General features: G+C 37.7%; 1 protein-coding gene across 4 annotated transcripts; it reads right to left on the reverse strand.

The window, feature by feature from the left end:
- Nucleotides 1-489: 489 nt before the first annotated feature.
- On the reverse strand, nucleotides 490-21,820 carry LOC133526457 (protein spaetzle 4). Of its 4 annotated transcripts, XM_061863109.1 has the most exons (8): nucleotides 21,026-21,819; nucleotides 20,513-20,981; nucleotides 4,333-4,500; nucleotides 3,909-4,173; nucleotides 3,359-3,488; nucleotides 2,829-2,990; nucleotides 1,999-2,255; nucleotides 490-1,336 (listed from the first exon to the last, which is right to left on the reverse strand). In XM_061863109.1, exons 2-7 carry the CDS (start codon nucleotides 20,540-20,542, stop codon nucleotides 2,000-2,002), a joined length of 1,011 nt encoding a protein of 336 aa, XP_061719093.1. In that variant the 5' UTR covers nucleotides 20,543-20,981; nucleotides 21,026-21,819; the 3' UTR covers nucleotides 490-1,336; nucleotide 1,999. The 4 variants fall into 4 exon arrangements, with proteins under 4 accessions (XP_061719093.1, XP_061719090.1, XP_061719092.1 ...); XM_061863106.1 differs by having other exon boundaries at nucleotides 3,359-4,173; XM_061863108.1 differs by having other exon boundaries at nucleotides 3,359-4,173; nucleotides 4,333-4,503; nucleotides 21,026-21,817.
- Nucleotides 21,821-24,605: the final 2,785 nt, after the last annotated feature.

Raw genomic sequence — 24,605 nt, forward strand, 5'->3', positions numbered from 1 at the left:
TAGTAGGTTATGCCATCTTCTGGGCTACATCGGAACAGTAAACTACAATTTTCACTCGCTTTCGGGTAGGTAAATTCAACTACTGTGACTTTTTTCTTATTTCATACCACGCGCGGTCCTAAGACTTTACATATAAGCACCAATTATCACACTTCCCGATTTCGAAGGCCGATTTTGATAATCGTTTTTGTTTCACGGAATAACAACACATCGTTAACAATATTTGAAATGTAAAAAATACTTTTTCTCTCTATTTGCCAAAAATGGTCAATGTTTGATATTTTTGCATACGACCATTTTTTAAAATTTCAAATATTGTAAACGATATGCTGATATGTGGTGAAACGGAAAAATATTATATCTCGGGCCTGAAATCAGGTCTTATATCAGGCCTAATAAAGTGTGGATGTAATTGGCACTTTAGTAAGGGCTAGGGTATGGAAGGTAGAGGCAAGGAACAGAATCTCTATAGGTAAAACTGTTGCAAAAGTGTCGAGCTGTCAGCTATAAATAATAGTTTCAGATCTCTCCGATACAATCAAGTTGACAATTTGGTCACAAATTAAATTGGCGTCAATCTTATCTAGCGACCACATCACACAGCTAAATGTAGGCGCGAAGGGTTAACATCCCGTAGAAAATTTTAATTTCGCGCCTTTTTCTAATAATAAAGTTGTTTGACCGGCTGTATGAACATTGATTAGGCAAAATAACACACTTTTCAAGTACGGTCAAGGATAGGTATTAGGATAGGTTGAACAAAAAATGCTGTACAAGTTTTTATAATAATAATTATTATTAAATTTTCAGATGAACAACAACGTTTATTTTTTACACACTAGCCTTAATTAAAATAAACTACTTATACTATTTATTATAAGTTAGTAACAACAAGACATAACATTAAAATCATTTCATAAATTACCTATTAATTGACTTGAGAGCATACGATTTACAGTCACAAAATACAAGTACCATTCGAGAATGGTGTTCTATTAATAGTCTTTTAACACCATGGAATAAAAAATAAAAACAATTTTTAATAGTAATAATAAAAACAATTTTCAACTACAGAATATACATATAGTTATAATTTTAAAGTCAGACCAAGCTGAGTTGGCAGCGATTTTGATAGTCCTGACGCGACGCTCGAAGTATGACGTTTAAAAAAACATTTGCACCGTGTGGGTTATCAAAATCGCTGCCAACTTAGCTTGGTCTGACTTGACTCTAATCACAAGGTGGGTTTAAGTTTAAGTTAGCATTACTGATACAGAAGTTTGATTTGCCTATCACTTTGCTGCTAAAGATAATATTACTTTGCCAAAATCAGTACCTGAAAGCATAAAAGATACAAATAAAACAAATATATATACACCACACACAATACACAAATATACAGTGTACAGTTAAATTCGAAAGAAAAAGTGACTAAAGACTCCAGTGCCCAGGCGTGGAACGGTGGTTGGATCTGAGTACTGGAAGACTTGGTCACTTTTTCTTTCGTATATGACATATATACGAAATACTCTTTGTTATATTGAATAGGTAGTATGTAGGTTAAAAATTTAGTTGTTAGATATAGGTACTTGTTTTTTGTTTGTTTGTATATTTAATTTGTTGCTACATTATCGCATTGGGTACAGCCTGTAATGATAATTGTATGTGTGGAAATAAAATAAAATAAAAAAAATAAAAAAATATTTCAGTTTTTAACTAATAAAGAGAATTAAACATTTTGTTATATTCTATAGCTATATCAATAGCCAGTGTCTGAACAACTTAGAAAACAGTCGAATATTTTATTAAAGAAAAACCCAGATAATTTAGTATTTGTACTTAAGCTTCTCTAAATTATGTTTCCCAATCACATTAAGGCCAGTGGTTCCTTTCTTGGTTGAATATTAGATGGCAGTGGTTTTTGAGAGGTAGATTAGGATCCATTCCAACTGGGCAAATTCTACAATGTCAAAGAGTATGTTAAAATCAAACGCTTACATTAAAAGAGATCGTCTTCATCATCATACGCGGACATATACCAGTCCCTAGCTACGTCTTCATATATTACTCTCTTCACTTCTTCCCCGTACTGTGGGTGCAGTATCCGTGGGGAGCGGGCGCGAAATTCGAGCGGGACGTCGTAGCACTTGCAGACGCAGCAAGCTGGGAACTTGAACCAGTCGGCAAAGATCCCGCGGCATTCATTGCGAGGGTCGTATGCGAGCAGTCGGTGGAGGCGGAATTGCTGCTCACATCTGGAAATTTCAATCAATTTTTTTGTGGTAAGCTTATAATATAACAATGGCTAACAGTGCAATAAACAATTTTGATTCGATTTGATGGCTTATTGGAGCATTTCATATAAGTAGTAGGTCCACTACAATTTTACTTATTAGTACTAAAATTTTGCGATAAACCTAACGCGTTTTAGTATTCGTAAAAAAAGAGTAGTATTTGTACTCGCCTACAATAAAATGTTACGCATAGGTACACCAACATTGTTACACAATGTTGGTGTACTTATGCGTTTGTTACGCGAAAGTTAGAAACCATAATATTTAATCGAATTTTAAACTCTCGTGAGTCTTACTACCTAATATATGAAAGTAATTAATTTTGTGGTTTAACTAACGTATTTACGTAATACGTGACGTCGCGAGTAAACGTGAGTATTACATAGAACGATAAATTGTACTTATAAGAGTTTTAGGCGCTATGTCTACGCGCAAAATATAATTATCGACGCCTCAAAGGGTCCTGGGCATTCGAAGGGTTATTTTAAATAAACGGTTTATAATTTCGATAATGGGTAGTGAAAAGATGCAAACCTGCAGCCCTCCCTGCAATACATTTGCTTTTTCTCGTTTACACAGGTCTCCAGATGGATGTACTGCTCGAAGGGATACATATTGAGCAGCGCTAGAACCTCACCGCGCGTGCTGTTCGCCCAGAACGGGGCTGCCATCTCCTCCTTGGACTCGCATGCGTTCCTGTATTAACACACCTTTATTCATTACTCTGGCTGAGAAAGAAGGTATTAAACAGATATCTTCTGTTCTTCGTTATCGGATACATACAAATGATTCATATTATTTTAATTGTTACAATGTTTAAGTCAACTTATTTTACGTGACCCATAATAACCGTAGATATAGGGGGTTATTTTAGACTGTGAAAAAACCTTACTCATTTAGGCAAATAGGACTAGCAGGATGAGCTAGTAACTTTTGGCAAAAACCTAGTTCTGGGCATATTTATACAGGCTAAAGTAGTGTAAAAACAAAAGTCTTGGCCATGAATTTTCATGCACGTATTATTGTTTAGGAAATGGATAATGTTGTTGAACAATAGAACTTACGCTCCTCGTAATTTTATAACTGCAGGCCGCATAGCTTCTGGTTGTGCAGGCTTTGGATGAAACTCTTCCTTCTTCTTGTTGGCAATGTTGACATTGGTGTCTATCCTGTCAGTCTTAACCTTCTCGTGCTCTGAAAACAGAAGTGTCGGGGGTAAAGTTGAAGTGTCAGGTGTCATCGGCTTCCAAGCGTCTTTACCCGAATCTGTGGTCGTATCGTCGTACTGCATATCCACGGTTGTTGTCTCAGTTGAGTTGAGAATAGCTTCTGTTGTTGTTGTGATGCTCTTATTCGATGAGCTATTTTTAGCGTCTAAAGCTACTGGTTCACCTTTGACGTTTCCGAAATTTGGGTAAATGCTATTGGTTTCGATGCTTTGTTTTATTACAGCTTCAAGCGTTATGACATCCGGATCCAAATTGTTAAGCTCAATGTTAGCAATGCTTTCAAGCTTAGTTTTATAAGATATACCTTTGTCCTCGTATACCGTCTCATTACTTGTTATTTCAGTTAAATTTCTATTCCCAGTCTTATTAATTTTGGTGTTATTACCGTCAAACTCTAATGGTTTTACTCTTAAAGTATCGTTATCAGATTTCCTATTGGAATTTGATTGGATTGGTCTGAAGTGGGGTTTTACTTTCATGGCACGTCCGTGGCTGTTCTTAGTGTACATCATTTTAGTGTTGATTATGTCTTCGGCGAAATCTGCAGTCTTTTTAACATTTTCATCCTCATCGTCTTCTATAAAGTTCTCTAGTTCTGCTTTTAAAACTGATATGTGACGTTCCTCGCCATACATTCTTCTCATGAGACCCTGAAATTAATGAAACAGGCTTGTTACTTATTAAACACGGAAAGCTTAAATTTAGAACGATGGGCTAATTCTGACTACAACCAGGAAAGTATTAAGACTAGTTAAATTAATAATAGCGTCATGTTTCAATAATGATAAAACGATCAATAAGATGTCTACCTGGTTTTCCCTCACGAATCTCCTGATGGCGTGCCACGGGTAAGCTTCTCCCGGACTAGTGCAGTAGCTCTGCTTACTGAGATCGCAGGGGGCGGAGGCGCGCGCGCGTCCCGAGCGCTGCGGTCGCGCGCACGCTGACGCGTAGTCGTACCCCACCACGTGAGGCACCTACTTGCAAGAAAAAGGGAGATTTAGCATATTTGATTTGAATTAAAATTTATAAATAAGTATGGAAACAAAACTTTGTAAGCAGTTTTTTTCAAGCATTCTAGGTATTGTAGCGCCACCTATTTAAAGTTTTTTGATGACACTTTTTGGTACATGGAGATTTCATTCCTTACCTCCACCTTCCATAATATATATATTACTTTGTCATTTGTCAACCCATTATCGTCAGTAGAAGAATAGACGCGAAAATTTGAAATTCGCGCCTTTTTCTACTAACAAATGTGTTTGACCGGCTATAACCTTTTATTTATTTATTATTTAATTATTAGGTACCTACTTATATCTCAATACATTTATTTTCTTTAATGTTGATTTAAAATCAATTTCACTGGGCAATCTTCCGATTCCGGTCAAACCGGCGCGGCATCTGTTTGTTTTGTACGAGTTTCGGCTGTCAATTACCCAGACAGAAGATAAAGATCATTGACATCACTACAGCTTATACTCCCACCACCTACCGAATAATCGCTTATTAACCAGTATAAATGTAGCTACATTTAATATTTTATTAATCCAGACGGAATGACCAAATCGACCGGTTTCATCAGGAAAAAAATGGCGTCAATCTCTTCTGTCTTCCACATGTACATAATTTAATCACCAAATTTAGATTTATGGTCAGATTCGACGAATGCTCGAAAAAAAATGCCCCTAAACGCACTAGCGTCCAAAGCTATCATTCTTGCATCCATTTGATATTTTGATCGGTCAAAATCATGGTCCTAAACAAAGAGCATATAATCACTACGTTTGTCCTAAATCTTAAAATTGGATCAAGTGTAAATAAATATTTTGGAGAAAAAGGACTATCTTCAGGGAAATACATCCACACTCGCTATGGCCCGATGTCATTCCCGTCATCGTGCCCGAGCAAGAGTATTTTTCCGTTTCACCAAATATCAGCACATCTTTTACAATATTTGACTAAATTCGTTTAAAATATTTCTTGATGTAATCAAATTGTTAAACGGCATAATATCAAACATTTAACATTTTAGGCAAGTATTTTTTACATTTCGTTCTTATATTTCGTGAACTGGAAAATGATCTTGCTCGGGCGCGACGTCGATGCCGACATTGCCGACGTCGGTCACGATCGAAAGGCCCGACGGCAGGATAAGTGTAAATAAGCCCTATAGAGCAGCATTTCCCAAACTATGGGTCGCGAGCGGAGTGGGCCATGAAATATAAGACGACATGCCCAATTGGCCACCACCGATCGGGTTAACTGCCGGTACTAATACTTAAATAATATTTCATGCTCCCTATTTAAGACGCCCAAGAGGTGGGTCCCAAATTTGGCAGTTTTTTTAGGTGGGTGGGAGTCCACTCAACTTTGGCAATCACTACTGCTATAGAGAGACAAAAAGCTTTTCGTTGTCGTACGCTGGACGGTAATTTTTCGCAAAAACATGGTTCCGTGAGAAGAGCGCATTGGCTGTCAGTGTCAGCAGTGGCAGTTGTTATGGCAGGTTTTAGACTTGATTATTGCTGATTATTGCTAAGTCAAGGCACACAACAACAATAACAACAACAACACAAAACGAGGTCATAATAGATGATTTTAATTTATGCACTAGAACATAAATAGTAACTTTATGCCGTTTACACGCGACTTAAAAACCTACTTTACGAGCGTGAGAAGTGAACAGAATTAAAATTCACGCTTTGTCGAAATATTTGGACATCATACCTACCTACATAAGACTGGAAATTGAGGCGATGTTCGGTAAGCGGATGGGAACAACGACACATTTGCGCCACAGACAAAATTTTACCATGTTGCCATCAGGTAAGGTTGTTTTTGTAATTAACGTGATACGTTTTTGGGTGCTGTTTAACAGCTTGTTACTTCTGTGTTTAATAGCTTTCGCACCTGCAGGTTGTCGGGTTTTTATTAAGCAAGATTTATTGGAAATACAGTGTTTAAGCTGTTAAGATCGCAGAATGTATAATTTAAATTAAGAGATAAAAATGGACTGATGTTGAAGATTTTAATGCCCTTTCTATTGTATAGGAACACAGGTACGGAAACAATGGTCATTATTGTGGCAATAGGGCAGAATTGTATCCCAATAAATTCTTTTGGATTATAAGAACATGTTAAACTACTTTTAGGGGACCTGTAATGACCATATTTTTGTAAATATTGAATTTAAAATATCTTTTGCCACACGTCACGTGACCAAACTCGAAACGTCATTGAAGATTCTGATGACGTCACAACTCTCGGATTGACACTGTTGACAGTTAGGCGATAAACAACAAATGACAAATGTCAGTTGACAGTTCGTTTCTTCTAGTAGTTATGTGTCAAACCGTAAACTGTGACGTCACACAATTTTCAATGAGCGTTTTGGGCGCGAAAGCACCTGTCAAAATATATTTTGTTAATTTAACATATTTAAAGCCATTTTTAGTATAAAAGTTGAATTTTAGGGCAACTTTTAGTTAATATAGAACGTAATACATGCGTTTCAAAAAATTGGAAACAACCCTATTAATATGAGTCTTATACGCTAACACTGGCAAAGGTACCTACTATCCAGGCTATACGAGAGTTACCGAAAATGTCAAAATCGATGTCGATGCCCGAATTTTCGACATTTGCGTGTGGAAGGTAGAGGTAAGGAATACAATCTCCATGTACCAAAAAGTGTCCGTCAAAAAACCTTAAATAGGTGGCGCTACAATATACTTGAAAACAATATACAGAATACTTGAAAATAAAATTCAAAACTTAGACAGAGCATTTCACCTCTTAGCTACACTAGCGCTACTCTGGAGAGATTTGGAACTATTATTTATAGCCGACAGCTGGACACAGTTCCACCTATGGAGATTGTATTCCTTACTTCCACCTTCACATTTGCGGTGCTGGTGTCAGTCGGGAGACACTAGAGCGCTCGGGCATTCTCGCGGCTTGCTCCGAGCAATTATTAGGGTTGGCACAACTTGACGTCCTTTTGCGTGCACAACCACAGATAAGATAATGACTTGGATTTTGACAACCCTAAATAGCCGAAAGGAATAGTGGCCGGCATTACATTACAAAGAGACAGTAAGATTCGTCCCTGAATCGCTGTCAATCTTCGGTTTTGTAGGAAGCGTCATTCCTGTACGGTAGTCCTATTATTTATTCTGTGGCGGTACCTTAAGATAATAAAGTTTATCACTTATAACACTTTGGCCGGCTATGAGGAAGCTGTAGTTATTAAAGTTAGCTTATAGATGTAAATGTAGAAGATAAATGATAAACGTATGCGGGTCGCGAGATCGCGACGTCATGAGATCGCGGGACACCTGTGTATTTGTGTGGTCTAAATAACGGGAAACAGCGGTGCATTCCCATTTGTCCGCCGGCACAAAATAGGTGCCTTCAAATTATTTCAAATAAATCATTCCTATCTTCTTCCTGCCTCTTGTATGGCGGCGGTCATATGGGACTATATCGAAACAGCGGAGCGGTGTACGACACCTCCCACAACTCAGATTTTCGTGATCTTTGGAGCCATAAGGCGGGATTCGAACAGTGTGCTGTAGTGTGCAGCACAAGCATTTTTGTGCTGAATATGCTTACTCGTGGAATCCCGCCTTCACGCTGACCCTCCCTATTCCCTCTTTAATATGTAACGCGGCCACAATCAACAAAGTGAATTCCTTCCCTGAGATCACGGGTCACAACACAACGTTCCATAAACTTATTTAATATATTTTTCTTTTCTGTTTCCTAATGGAATATTTCTCTTACTGATAGGTTAGTAGCTACAAGTCAAAGGAGCTATGTACACTCGAGTTTATAAATATTTGTACATTTTTCACCTTATTGTAAGGCATTAAGGTGAAGAAATGTATACATATTTATAAACTCTACTGTACTTACTGATGTAATATTTCAAAATTACAAAACCTCTTGCATTACAAAAAGCATGGTAAACTAAATCTTTAATCTCCAAAATTTAAACTTCAGTTTTTTGCTTTGAATTTGAACGTGACTTTTTCAATTTTCGAGACTTTTGTTATCTTTGGAAACTTCCCGCCGAAGTGGAGTCAAACCAAGATAAGTTGGCAGCGATTTTCATAGCCCAGACAGTGCAAGTGTTATTCTAAACGTCAAACATCTATGAAATTATGACGTTTACTTAACACTTGCACAGGCTGGGTAATGAAAATCGCTGCCAATTTAGCTTGATCTGACTCTAGTCACGTTATATATTTCTTCCTTTCATTTTGCGTTCGTCGCTGTCCGATTGTGATCTTGGTTAGACCTCCTATAGACTTTCTCTTATGACTTGCACCACCGTTGTTATCGAAAGTAAATGCCCACGCTTAATTGAGCCGTAATGACATCCTCGTTCCACTGCTTTCGATCGGAGACAATCGAATAACGACCATCAAAAGTTCATACTAACCATTCGCTGTATCCGCTGTATGGATACAACGAATGTTGGTATCAACTTTTTATTACACAAATTGACATCAAGTCCCACAGTAAGCACAATAAGGCTTGTGTTGAGGCTACTTAGACAACGATATATATAATATATAAATATTTATAAATACTTAAATACATAGAAAACACCCATGACTCAGGAACAAATATCCATGCTCATCACACGAATAAAATAATACCCTTACCAGGATTTGAACCCGGGACCATCAGCTTCGTAGGCAGGGTCACTACCCAACAGGTCAAACCGGTCGTCGAAAATAAGTAGTAGTAGTAGTAAAACATTTTTATTTTTAAAACATACAATTGAAAGAGTCACAAAGTTTATTGGAAAGCTAGTTTTCGCAGTTATTCAATACGTACTACCGTTTTTGTGCTTAACAGTTGGCGCCACTGTAGATGTAGGTCTAGAAAAACAAATCTCAAATTCTGTAACGCTTATTTAAAAAAAAAACAACACGTTTAGAAAAAAAACAATTTTGTATATTAATACACAAAGGTAATTTAACGTCGAAATTTGCCGTTTTTTCAACATGATTAATTTTGCATATATTTTAGTTGGCACTTCTTTAAAGCCACTAACATTCATTGAACTATTGGGACCGTGCGAAGTGCATGGTGGGGGTAAGTAAAGCGATCCCAGCGCATAAGGTGGTAAAAATTTGAACTAACTGCGGATAGCGTCTTTAACATTTCGTACAATTATATGGCTCGAAATGAAACTTTGATTTACGATTACTCCTGAAATATTCGTTTAAATTGTATGGTGTAAGGGACCATTGTAATCTGTATGAAATGCTTAATATGACTAACGTATTTATTTTGATAATTGTTAATAATGTATCCATGTAAATAGCTTTGCAAATGCCACATATTACGTGATCTTTTTCTAGAAGTTAAGAATGGATATAGTAAGTTATCCTTAAAAGATAGACATTTCACATCGCGGACTTTTTTGTAGACCTATGAATGAGAAACAACCCCACCATACATTGTGTTGTTATAGCTCAAACGGATTAGGCAGCGTTTTCGATTAAAGCTCCTAGCCAGCGTGATTTTTTCCGACAACATCGTTATATTTCAAACAATTTATACAAAACCTTAACAAGTTATATACTTAAGCCTTCCTCAAGAATCACTCTATTGATAGATGAAAGTTGTATGAAAATCCGTTCAGTAGTTTTTAGTTTTGGAGTAGTTTTATAAGATGTAGTGAATTGACGTTTTCCCCTAGACTTGCGGACACTAGGTTGCGTGATAGTCGTGCACGCTCCCCTATCTAATGTTTACCATGACAAATCAAAGTTGGAAAAAGATTAACCATAATTATGAATAAGGAGTGAAAATTCGCGATAAAAAGCTTACAACCTCCAAAAATTCTATGCATTTGACATTTTGTAAGACCTCCGAGGATGTATGACTCCTAGTGTCTTAGACACTAGCGCCCCTAGCGGACAAATTAAACGCGGTAGCCCTCATTCTGTTCAAATACCATTGCTTAGTGTTAAAAATCCATGACGTCCATTATCCACGAAGAAAAAGGGACTAATCAACTCGTCGATTTCTAGAATAAAATAGGCCATCATTTCATTCATTGTTCTTAGTACTTGTGATCTTTTGGAATTATAGTTCCGCTGCGCACGCGCATCAATAAAATATGCACATTAACACTTGCTCTTGCGCCCTTTTTGGAACATTGATTGATGGACGAGACTGATAAGGATGCACTTTCTCTTTCGATATATTAACAAGCAGTCTAGTAGTAGATATTCATTCCGGTACCTATAGTGTGTACTGTTGATGAGGTATAAAAATTTATAGTACTCGTAATAAATTTTAGGGAATATTTATTATAGATGTAATTATGTACTTACGGAAAGAGTTTTGCTTATGATTTTTATCAGTTGGTATACCTACATGTAAATATTTCCGAAAATATACTGAAACACCTAACTTGTCAGTAGAAAAAGGCGGGACATTCACCACAATTTTTTTTTTAAATTTGCCGCCTTTTTCTACTGACAAGGTCGCTGTACCAGAGTATACCTATTCGCTTTAGCAAAAAAATATCATTGAAGATCCCTACTCGTTTGGAACGACACCACGCACCATAAAGGTAACGTAAAAAATCAAATTTTAAAAATAAAATGACGTGGACCTAACGTAACCTAAAAAAACTGTTCCGGTACTGTGGTTTTAAATTTAATGTGAATTAATAATAATAAGTTCACTTGAAATATGTATAGAAGTTTTAATCTTTGAAAAACTTCATGTGAAATCGGCAGTATTAAGTCCAAAAAACCAATGAGAGACCTGGGGGCCTACCGCGAAACCGAAATTCGCAAATTGTGGGGATCTTTCTCTTTTACTCTCATTAAGACGTAATTAGAGTGACAGAGAAAAATGCCTGCAATTGACGAACTTCGATTTTCGCGGTTATAGTCCTGGTTTTAAGACACATAAATTCTTGGCCTTGGATGGATGACTCCTCGTGAATCTGAGAGTGTAGGAAGTTTTGCCTGTAAAGGACGTTGCATATTTAATGCAACTTAGACGTGCATAATTCAACCTACGTTTTTCTTAAGAAATTTGCAATTTGTAAACAGCATGATATAAAGAAAATGCTGATTTGCCTGGCCAACATTGTTTTTTAGTATCTTCCAAATAGTTTTTGGTTTCTAGGCGTAGTGAGCTAAACATTGTCGTAGATATTTTTATAGGATATTTTACATATATCAATAACGAACATAAATTACTAATTAAAATTTAAATGAAATATTAAAAAAAAAATCCAATGTTATTCGATTTTCACAAATCACAACGTAATATATCTAATGCATTTCAATCGTAGATTATAGAAGACCTTGAGCTACCACAGATAATCAATCTAAAAACCTCGACCCATTATACAATTTGACCATAGATAACAATTTCAATCTCAATTCAATATGATAGGACTTTGAATGCATCTCGTTTGCGCTTATGATTGCGCGTGAGCAGAGCCATATTTGGTATTGCTTATACCTACGCAAAAAAAAAAAACAAATGTAGATAGGTATGGGCATTTCCACATTAGTGGATCGGGGGCGTTCTTTTTATGATGGGCTGAAACTCTAATTCCTGTATTGAATAGTGTTCCGACTCGATGCGTCAAGTGTGAATCGTAATTTGGCAGAGTTTAGCACGATACCCACGCACACGTACGCGCTGCTTTCTCCTCCAAAAAGAAGATGTTTACAGCCGTGTGGGCATGCGTTACCGTTGCGCGTTCCTGCGTGTACTGAGATGAGTTTTGAGCTGCAATAAACATGTGTTTTGCCACTGTCGACTTATGATATGTTTGAATAGGTCCAATAGGACATGCGGCAGATTTATATCAGTAGCGGAATAAGATATTATGTGGATTGTAACTTCTAACTAGTGGAAGATTAACTATCAAGATGGATAGGAGCGTATAGATGTGTTATACCGCGTGCGCCCGTTGGGGACAGAACATACGCAATGCGACAAAATTAAAAACACGTTTTAAAATTTCTGACAACATACCAAAAACAACCTACGTAATTTGGTCGGGTTATTTGTTGCCCACCATAAACCATACTAAAATTTACGGTGGGGAATAAAACAAAATGAAACTGTGATAAGGACAAACAATAATAACGCTTTCTCTATTACTCCTACTGAAAGATACATAAGACTATCCTGTCCCACCAGTCATGCCAATAAAATACTAGATTCATTGCTATCGTCATTGTCAACTTTCTTTTAAGATGAAACAGTTTCCCTATCTCTCTTTTTATTTTCACTAATTACAATTTGCAAATCACTTTGACTGAAAAATATCCTGTGGAATGGGCACCTGCCAAATGTTTAGCCAATGCATTCAATTATGCCCCATCAAACATTTTCGAATTTCCATCTAGGTACTCTCTCTTTCTCTGAATGTCATATGAACAGTGCTAGATCCTCAGCCACTGAAGTTTAACACTAAATATTAACGTTTCATAGAGTTTGACGATCAAAAATCGCTTGGTTCAAATGTCGCTTGCGCTATATTGAGCAGAAAAAATCGTTCTCGAAAAATTGCAAAAAGATTACCAAAAATTCGGTTAGGAACAGAATCCTGATCATACACAGACAAGACGTTAAACTTCCCTCTCCTTACAGGAACTATCTGCGAAATCAAACCTCAAGTAACGTAAAGCAGTTGCTTTACGTTACGTTGCGCAGAGCCCAACTGAGGCAGTACCTCCATCTTTACAGAAAACCGCAGCCAAATAACACTAGATCCTACTCATAGTGTTTGTTCCTGCCGGTGAGTAAGGTTGCCAGAGCTCAACGAGGGTGCGGAGTGTTAGGGTCGTCAACGCACATATGCTACGAGACTGCTTAACTTCAGGCCTGTCGTAAGCCTGTTTTCCACTGACGTATGTTAACGGCACCAATCATGGAACATTTAAGAGAAAACTTGGAGTGTTTTTGATATATCTCCGACACCTGTAAAATTTCTACCGCTTAACGCTTTAAAAGTTGAATGTCCAATTCGTCCTTTATGTTTTCTATGTATTGTATTTAATGAAAGCTACTGCAATTAGTTTCAATATTATTAACGAATTAAAACTGTGGTTTTTTGCTCCAGTCATGGAATGTATGGCGCCATTCATTTACAAAATAACAAATATCAATGAAAAATTAAACTTAAGCATCTCTGGCTCTTGTTTATGGTAAAATATTGCCAGCGATTAAAAACTGATGGTAAATACTTGTTTTACAGGATTTGTCTATACCATTCTATTACTGGTGCCTGTTCCATTATAGAGGTGTTTACTATAGTATAAAAAACAGTGTAAGTCAATCCATGATGCGATGGCTGGTAAACAAAATCAACACGATTCGGTTAAGCACACTGAGATTGTTATCTTAAGCGATCTAAGTGAGATTGCGATGGTCATTATGTCTACTGGATGATGTGTTGTGATTGTTGCTATTATGACATGATTACAACTGTTACAAGCGATAAGTGTCACCTAACACTTAAACTCTCGCATTTTGTACACATATTTAGTGATATAAACGGATGAAACGCGATATTATTTCATTATTTTAATCCTACGTTCCAGTTCGGTTGCTCTACCTTTGGCCACAAATGACCAGGTCAGGCCGGATAAGGTAAAAATAATGAAACCCCTTTTAAAATATCGCGTTAGACACTTCTAAATAGTAAACTTCTTTAATTGTTCGGGATACGTACTAGGTATGTGAGAATTGGCAAGAATAACATCAATGGATTGAAGAAGAGATAAATAAAGTGGATCTTGACCAAAAGTGAAAACGAAGCCAGTCGATCTTGGTTACACCCACATATCACACAGACAAATCTAGATACCTAATAATTGTACAGGTCTCGAGATAAAACTTGATCTTATTGTTCGGCCAACAGCCAATATGTGGGCGCAAGTAAAATACTTGACGTCGAAATGATATCTACTGGCACTAAGTCAGGTATCGCCTTAGATGTTCGATAGTCGATACTAACTATAGGAACTGATTTACGTATGAGAAAGTCTAGTCTAGAAATTTCTGGTTCAGTGTTCTCAAAACCTGTTGTCAAAACAGTCAACAACCCAACCAATTTAATAACAAAAAACTGAACCTGATCCAACGTGACTTAATACAAACAAAAAAATATCTGGAGAAACTTAATAAAAAAACAAAGGAGGTTCGAAAGTGTTACATATCATTAGTTAGAAGTGAAAGTAAGTCGTGACGTCATGTGGTGCTGATGTAAACATTAGCCAATGTTGTGATGGGAGATGGAGCTGTCATTAAGTTGAGGTCATTGATACTGTGATGGAGGATGGTTTGAAGCGTATCAAAACATTGGTCCGACAAGTTTTGATTATAAAGATAATGGCGCAATTACACTGCGTCGATTGGTTCGATCGCTGCATCAGACTTTATTACATATTTTTCGTAAATATGTTATTCAGGGCTGGCAATTGTATACGGAAGATAATTTCTGCCAAATGTCTCTAGCAGCAAGCAATTTTTTCTCAAATGTTTGTATTGCTTAAAACACGTTGTTTGCTCGATTAATTTCGTGAAACAGTAACAGTGATTGGCACCCAAATTCCCTAAATTTTGCAGCTCCTGACTTATTTCTGTGGGGCTATCTAAAATCACGTGTCTATGCTAACAAGCTGATGAAATTTAAACAATTAAAACCAACCATCCGATACAAATAACGATAACGCCGAATATGTGCGAAAATGCATTTGCCTGCTGTTAGTGGTAGACATAATGTCAAACATTATGTTCCGCATGTATTTACCAACCCTGAATAATATATTTTAAAAACAATATTTAATAATCTTTGAACTTAATATAGTTAAAAATTAAAAACAAAATGTATACTTCTTATTACCCCACTCTTCTTCTTATTATTCGTTGGGGCATGTTTATACATTGATTAGTGTTTATTGCGATTTCGTACATTCGCTCCTTGCTACTTGCGTTTATTGGGTAGCTACACTTATCGCATAGCCATTCTTATACCTTACATTTACTTTACTCTGGACGACCCAGAGTAATTGAATCCTAATGATTCAGATTCAAGGTACCTACAGAGGTTCTTGATCTTTTGTAGTTTTGAATATTCGGTTAGGAAAATAGTTGGCAAGATTATCATTCGCCCTGTCTGATTTTTGCCTGATTAAGAAGCGCAAGAACAGCCAGATATCATTTTTGAGTTACCTTATACGCTCAGAAACCTTGTAAATGAACAAGACACTATGCAAATTCGGACCAATACTAAGGCGAGTTTCAAAATTAAAGCCATTGATATTTCAATAATTTGCAATATGTTTTTGTAACAGCTAAAATCGGCTTGTCATTAATTTGACTTATCTTCGGAAATAAAGTGGCTGAATGCTGCCAAATCTAGCTTAAATTGAAGCCTTTTAAAAACAGCGTCTTTTACTTTCTGCAGAATATACTTTGAGAATTAATTAATGACTCTAGTCCATGTTCCACTAATAAATGTTAAAAATCATGAAGTTTCTTAGTAACTTCACTACTTGTCATAAAGATGAACTTTTGAACCATGAAGATTATGAAAGAATGAAAAGTGTGACAAGACAAGCAAGACAAGCATTTGGCAAGCAAGGAAATTTTCCAATATTACGATAAGATACTAAATATACCTACTAATCGAGATCTTGATTTTAATATTTTTGCGTTGTTAATAAAAAGATCAAATATAGATCCAACTAAATCAGAAACCAAACTAAAGAAAAGGCTTAAAAATTACTTTCAGAGAAAGAATGCTAATTTGGTAGTGGTCAATGTATCTTCAGAGCAGCAAGCTTCCATTTTCTTCGACAACCAATACACATACTTACATGCAGACAGCAGTAGCTAAGCTTAACACATTTGGTCAGCTAGTGTAACAGGTGTGCTCCAAAATAGGGTCGCGAGCGCAGGTGAAAACCAGCCAAACTTTCACTTTGACGTAAGCACATTTGTGTCGTTATGCGGCTTATGTCACAATGTGCCACTTATTATTGCCATTCTATGCTAAATGTCAAAATCATCTAAAACTGAATTAAAAAAAAAGAATTTCGTCCGTTTCTTACTTCGCGCTTCGCCCCCGATTTTTCGTAGACAGGACTAATTTGGAATATTTTTTTTTTGTTTTCAAAGGTGTACTTAATATATGAGAAGATAAGGGAACTCTTCAAATATTATAGGCACAGCACACCTATTTATAGGAATTTGGGTATCTATGTTTGTATAACAGTAACTAATATATATTTACATAATCAATTACAATTCATGGTGGGGAAAGCTGATGACCCTAATTGTACTGATTGTGGGGTCGTAGAGGACGTTTACCACATTTTGATGGAGTGTGTATGAAGGGAGCCTCTTCGGGCAACTTTTAACACTGGTTTCTGCAATATTTTGCTGGCTAATTCAGTGTCAGAGCAAGCGAAGTTACTTTACAAGACTTATAGAGCATGTATTAACTAAAACTATGATAATTCTGCGAACGTATACCGCCACAATCGCTCAGCGACTAAGCTCTTAAAAATTGTGAAAATAAAGTAACTCGTCGATTTTCTCTCAGAAGAGGACTTTTGGTGAAGACAAACTTCTGATGGTTTAGTGAAGACATTTTTCTTGTTAAAAATTATATGCAAGTCTTATTATTATTGTGTGATAAGAGATAACTGACATGAAGATAGATGTTAGTCATCTGTTGCCCAATAAAATAAGCGGTTACATCAGCATCACTCAGAGTAATAAATATTAAATATTGTCATTTTATGAAGATTTGCTATTCATAAAGATAATTGGCTAGTATACTCAAAAGCAATTAACTTGGTTACGACGTGCTTCCCACAATTCTACTCTAACAACTGGAGACGGCTTGTCTATAATTTTCTGTACAAAAGATTCTGCCGATTTTTGCGGGGGAGGGGCACGTCAAATGTATTGGCTTGTACGTAACGTACAAATAGCCATGTCAGATAAATGTCAGTCCATACAATAAGTATGACCATTGTCCGAGATTTTCGATAGAGGGGTAAGCTCAGGCAACTTTGTTTGTTAAATGCTAAAGACTACTTCAGCAGTCTATGGCCTACCTTAAAAGAACAATCTGAAAACTGATTTTACATTTATATACAGTGTATCCTTAGCCATTGGACAAACCTTGAAATCCCACGTAGGGTTACTTCTCAGGAATACTCTAACGTTAATATTTTTTCAATTAGAACAAAAGATAAAAAAGTGGCTGTGACAGAATCGGACAGACAGACGGACATGACGAATCTATAAGGGTTCCGTTTTTTGCCATTTGACTACGGAACCCTAAAAAATAAGTTTTCGAACAAAAGTTATTTGCAGTAATCGACAACAAAAAGAAACACACTCTATTAATCATTGGCAGTGTTTTTGAAAATTTGTTCGAAATATTTGATAATGATGACATTTTTAAAGTCAGAATCTTATTAGTGTCATAAATAAAAAAGATAATTAAAAAGGTCGAAGAAGGTTCCATACTATTATTCGAGGATATTACCTCAGGAGCAACTAACACATACAGACTGCTCCAAAGTACAAAATCGTAATTTGTTAATTTCTTTGTAACCGCTACACCGGTTGTTTTGATATTTTGTACACTGGTTCTAAATACCCTAATGCATATGTACATTTCGGCTTTGTCCAATGGCTACGGACACACTGTATAGCAGAGCCTAAAGGAGAAAATATAAAAGTCCAAAAGTTTTTGTCTATAAAATATATTTATGTAGCGTCTAGAAATCAATAAGTACGTGACGAAAAATGTAGCGTGAATAAAGATGTATGTGTTTTTTTTTTATAACGATAGGCAAGCGTTTGACCACGATCTCACCTGATGGTAAGTGATGATGTGTGTGTGTGTGTGCGATGTGATGTGATGTGAGTGTGGTGATGGTGGTGATTTTTTATGGATCTGTCAGATTACTTAAAACGAAAGTGGAGAACCCGCTCGAAATCGGCTTTTCATACAAAGGTAGCCCTCATTTTCCTCTCCGGATATTAACATTGTTGAAAATATGTTCACACGTTTTGTTGTAAGTATATCAACCACAGCCCCGGACCCGGGTACGTCCTTAAACTACGTCCATAAGAGAGGTACGGGCACTGTGAATGTCATCTCGCTTTGTGTGGTAGGACACAGCACAGCGGATGTCATTCCAGATCTAGAGCAGAGCCCAACTGGGGAAGTACCTCCACCTTACAGAAAACAGCAGCCAAATAACACTAGACCCTACTCATAGTGTTGTGTTCCTGCCGGTGAGTAAGGTTGCCAAAGCTCAACGAGGGGGGGGGGGCGGATTTAGGGTCGGCAACGCGCATGTAACTCCTCTGGAGTTGCAGGCGCACATAGGCTACGGAGACTGCTTACCATCAGGCGGGCCGTATGCTTGTTTGCCACCGACGTAGTATAAAAAAAAAGCTCCTCCAGCAGCACCTCCGCAGCTCCTACGTTTGATCCTTTTAGATTTTTTATTATTATAATAGTTAGGGGCATTTAAAAATTAGTATGAAATCTGTTTTTCATACCAAATTTCTACAATAATCAAAAAATCAAAAAAGTCAAACGTAGGGGCATTGCTTTGGTTAACACAGGGTGTTTATTTAATTACCTGCAATAATTTACGGGGCGGATATATAGGTTATACTGACTGAGCAACTTTTACTATGAGACCAACCCCGGAATCGTTAGAATCGAATGTGTTAGATTCTGAAAGGTAAGGTAAGGTTGGTCAGGTATTTGGCCCTACCCGATTGCAGGCGTGTAAAACATTTAAAATCTAATAATCATTAACAGATAACAAACCTCGTTAACCACCTCACCCAACAATGAGGTTCGTTGACCTCAACATAAACAACATTATGTTGAGCTAATGAGGTATTGTTAAAGGGTGTCATGTCAACTTCTGACGTTTTAACTGTTGTTTCCCATACTATTGACATCGTTGGCATTTATTGAGAGAGAAACTAGAGAGTAGAATGAATCCAGATACATTTGAAATGAACTGTGAACTAATTTTATGGGGTTTTGTCCGTTTGCGCCTAGATTTTTCAAATTTGCAATCTTATTCTACTAAAAACATGGCTTGCTAGAGAAAAGTACAAATGTTTTAAAAAGCTTTTCATTATTCCTTGTCAGTCCAAACCTGGCCCGGTGATTTGTTTGTAATTATAATACTTACTGAGTGTCATTTAATAGATGTTCACCACTAGTTTTTCGGTGAAGGAAAATATCGCGATTAAGCCTACATTTCCGAAGAAAATTAAAGATATGTGTGAGTGAAGTCCGGCCCCTTTTTGAATTGACGTGGGTTTTTTCGCTTACTACTTTTCTGTTCTTCAAGACCATCTTCTACAGTTGTCGACAGCGTCGTAATATATACTGCTAATTGAATACAGTGGTCACTTACGAATTCAGCTAATTGCCTTGAGGCTATAGGTAACTAACTTGTTTGCGGTTCCGAGAGTTGAGTTAAAGTAAGAAAGAAAGTTGAGTTAAACTTGTGTTTGATTAGAAAATGTGCGTATGCCTTTTGATTTTTCAACGCGCCATCTTCTAAAACCATTCTATGAATGTGATAAAGGCTACAGGGATCTATTGTGGCTCCTTAATGGTCCTAATGATCAATGCTCATTGAAGCAAAAATTTCCAGATTCTTTGAGCTGTAATGTGCTGTACTTTATAAGGTTGCAATATATGCCTCCCTAAGAAGTAAGTAGTTAAAGGTTTGCTGCAAACTTCAAGTTGCCATTTGAAGATAACTGTGACTTTTGAGCTAATTGCAGGATACCTCTTCTGTCTTCGACAGTTGAGCATAACGATATGAAATTGCGAGTATGCCTTTCGGTCTACAAACGGCTCCAACATCTTCATTGTCAACACAATTTGTCACAAGACACTAGCACTTTCGAACTCACCACAAATATCAACGCGATGGCGACTCGCATCTTATCGTACTTTCACTGATTCGCGAGCGTACATCGTGGCACGTGGTCTCGTGGCCACGGTTGGGCTCTAACTGGCTATCTTGGTCTACTTTCGCCCTGTCCTTGCCGTATATTCCCACACAGAATCGTACTTTCTAGCCAACCAGTGTAACTTTAAACTAGAGAGCTACAAACTTGTATAATCAAAAAGTGTGCTTATACTGGTTTTGATAAGAGCCCGGACTTAACTTAAGGAATGATTTCTTGCACCTGTACTCGACCCTGTAGGAAAAGTTGCTTGCGTTACGGATTTAATTACTCTTTTTATTGTGAATGGGCTTTGTATGCTGTCTATATGCGATTGATTTCTCTTTGTTTATATTGATTGTCAAGATTTTCTACTTGTCATGCTTAACAAGAGTATACATTGGTCACTCAATCAAGTTGTTAATATGGAAGCCTTTAAGTCTGGGTCGATAGAGTTTTGTGTAGAGTAGATGAAACAACTAGATAGAGTGTACTCTAAACTTAATCATACTATTCTGATGGTATTTTGTGAACATAATAAGATTCTTTTAAGTCCCATATTTTGAATTAGAGTTTCTAAATGATCAATGCTTTATTCCGATATTTTTATACTGTCTAATTAGGTAAGTTAATTATATACACACTCTAAGGAATACTATATTCAATCATGTAAATACCTGTCACGCGAAAAGTCATCTAACAACTTCGCTAACTAGTGAACATTAATCTTTCACATTTCCTTCTAGAAACTGATACCTCGATTAAAATAACCCACATGCCTCGCGGGTAAAGAGCGCCGCAAACCTGCAATTACCTTAATATCAAACTATTACTCGCTATGTACACTCCTCCCAAGCTGAGAACACTTCAACATCCTTATTATCTACATGATAAGACATGTTTTTCATTAAACATGTATCGCCGTTCGTACATTGCGAATTCTCACGCTACAGAAATTAGGTTTCGCTTGGTTGCAAGAAAGAGTGTGCGCGGTCGAGTAGGTCAGTCGAGTAATCGCTTGCCAGCCGCCGTCTGCGACCGTTCCGCACTAACCCGCGCGTTTGCCCGTAAGTGGGAGAGAGACGGGGCAATGCGCGTGCGCCGCACCGTTATCCAGCGGCGATATCTTGAATGGAGATGGCGTTTTCTCCCGCGCCACTACAATGGCGGGTGCTCGAAAAGGAGAGTTCCCTTATTAATTTAATTGGTTGCGTTAATTAGTGACAGGTTAATTTAATTCGGTCGAGATACTTTAATTTGGCGTTACAATGATGTATGTATGTTTGTAGACATTATTTATGCTTTGTAGACATTATAAACCTTTTTTTCTATTCGATTCTTTTCTTGTTTACCCTAAAATCTTTTTGGGAAATGGTGTTTTATTCGCTGACCGCACAGTCGAGAGACGCCATAACTAGACATTAATATGTGTTTGGTCAAACATCTTGGGTTCACAGTATTCACACCTTGACTCTGCGGTCTACACGGTGTAACATGAGGAAACCGAAAGATTTTAATAACTAGTGTCCTGATCACATTTAGAGACTAAAATGTAAAAACGTCTGAGGTGTTTCCCTTGCGCTATGACATGGGGTTCTTCAAGAAGCAGGTATTTAGGGTTCTCAAAGGTTGGCAACGCATAAGTGGCTCCTCCGATGTTGCTTATGTCCATGGGCGGCGATGACTGCTTCCCATCAGGCGGCTCGTTTGCTGCCTATTACATTTAAAAAAAAACCTTTTCTGGATTTCGCCTAGTTTCAGAGTTAATACCAAATAAAAAAAAACTTCTTCTTATTATAACTTAGTGGAAAACGCCTTTTTGATGGCGACGATGCCATTGTGGGGCGTAGTCTAAATATCCATAATGATAGATATCATAAAGTGACTAGTAAAGTTACCTTTGCAAAGCTAGGTTTTACAAAAAAAAAAACGTAAAAATTCATTTTTATTATCCGTTATACCATAACATTATTTTTTTACGTACAAATACATTCAAATCTTTAAAAAAAAACATCCACCTTTTGGCCTCAGAAGTGGATGGTTAAAATATTTCCGGTTCCTCGTGTTACACCGTGTATAGAGCAGAAAAATGGTCGGGATCCTTATATGTATACAGACAAGAAGTTATAACTAAAATCCGTCACAGGATAGATGCGTTCGAGATGTGGTGCTGCGGTGCTGGGGAAGAATGCTTCGGCTCTCATGGATCGAACGCTGTACGAGTGCATCTACCAACCATACGGTTGCCACGGGTGGGTGGGGGGTTTTGGGGGCTGGGGGGCGTAGTTATCTCAATCCTAATCTACCAGTCTCGAGGAACTTCCTTGTCTCGTAAAGCTAAACTGTGGAATGAACTGCCACTCGCGGTATTTCCGGACCGATGTGACCTTTAAACCTGAAAAAAAAAGGGTACTCCCATCTTAAAATCGGCAACTCACTTGCAACCCCTCTGGTGTTGCAGGTTGCAGGTGTCCTTGGATTGCTTCTCATGAGGTGATTCGTCTGCTGGTTTCCCTCCCATACCATAAACAATATTAAAACGAGGCTCTCCACTGTTTGCACTCAACGCGTAGGTACTTAGTTTCTTCGACCACTAGGGGACCTAGCCAAGATGACAATCGTTTGTAGAAAACGAAACGAAACGCCATTGTCTCTCTATCACTCTTGCATATTAGTGCCACAGTGACAGTTCCGTTTCGTTCCCTACGGAGCGAAAACGCTTGGTATGGCGGCTACGTACCCTAGGGACCTAGCCAAGTTGCTACGACAACGAAACGCTTTGGGTCCCTTTATCACTCTTCCATATTAGTGCGACAGTAACAGTTGCGTTAGTCTTTATCTGTCTGTCTCTATCGCACGAATATGCAAGTTTCGTTTCGTTTTCTGCAAGTAATTGTCACCTTGCTTAGACACCCTGAGGAGAAAAGGACGAAATAGTCTTGAGAACTTCATGATCACTGGTCGTATGACAGGAAAGCAAGGCGTAAGGACGCCAGGTGGGCGGACAGAATAACGTCACAAACTAAAGTTACATTACAGGCTTATTTACACCGGGTAGCAGCTTGGAGAGCACTGGTGAAGATTGTCCACAATCATCATGGCTCAGAAATAATATCATAGCAATAAATTAAGCCAAACGCCTTGTGGCCTAGCGATAAGAGCGTTCGATTTGCAGTCCGGAGGTCGCGGGTTCAAAGTTCAAACCCCGGGTCGTACCAATGAGTTTTTCGGGACTTATGTACGAAATATCATTTGATATTCACCAGTCGTTTTTCGGTGAATCGTGACCGGACTGATTCCAATAAGCCCTCTGGGTTGGAAGGTCAGATGGCAGTGGCTTTCGTAAAAACTATTGCCCACGCCAATTCTAGGGATTAGTTGCCAAGCGGACCCCAGGCGCCAATGAGCCGTGGCAAAATGCTGGGTCAACGCGAGGAAGGAAAAGTTTAACTTCCTAATAAACATAAGCTTCTGTCAAAAATTTAATTTTAGTTACAAGCTTTTATCGCTTATTGTACTTTTATTTCCACAGGCATCTAATTCTCATCGAGACAATTCTAACAACCCCAAACACAATAAGCTTGTCTTGTTTTATCACAGAGTTCCCTAACCTCCCGTCTCCATCATCAGATCAGCTCCATCCTTGTCATCATAATATTGCATTTTCATTCGAATATATTATAATTACAAGATTTGACACACACTAACTAACATACTAACAGCGCAAGTTAAATAACAGCTTGTAAAGATGTATGCCACCCACTCACAGACAGACGACGGACAGAGGAACTTTATAATTCGATTCCATTTGACATCCTTTGGGGCTGAAACCCTAAAAGAGGAATTTCTGAATATAATCTGCTTTTTTTTTACGTCGGTGGCAAACAAGCATACGGCCCACCTGATGATAAGCAGTCTCCCCCCCTCGTTGAGCTCTGGCAACCTTACTCACTGGCAGGAACACAACACTATGAGTAGGGTCTAGTGTTATTTGGCTGCGGTTTTCTGTAAGGCCCAGTTGGGCTCTGCTCTAGATCTGGAATGACATCCGCTGTGC

Source organism: Cydia pomonella, chromosome 16, assembly GCF_033807575.1.
Source record: "Cydia pomonella isolate Wapato2018A chromosome 16, ilCydPomo1, whole genome shotgun sequence".
Classification (NCBI taxonomy): Eukaryota; Metazoa; Arthropoda; class Insecta; order Lepidoptera; family Tortricidae; genus Cydia; species Cydia pomonella.

Coding starts and splice junctions, on each gene's coding strand:
- LOC133526457 (XM_061863106.1), bottom strand. CDS start 20,542: ATGCGAGTCGCCATCGCGTTGATATTTGTG. Junction 2,991..3,358: donor GTTATAAAATTACGAGGAGC/GTAAGTTCTATT, acceptor GTGTTAATACAG/GAACGCATGCGAGTCCAAGG. Junction 2,256..2,828: donor TATTGCAGGGAGGGCTGCAG/GTTTGCATCTTT, acceptor TGAAATTTCCAG/ATGTGAGCAGCAATTCCGCC.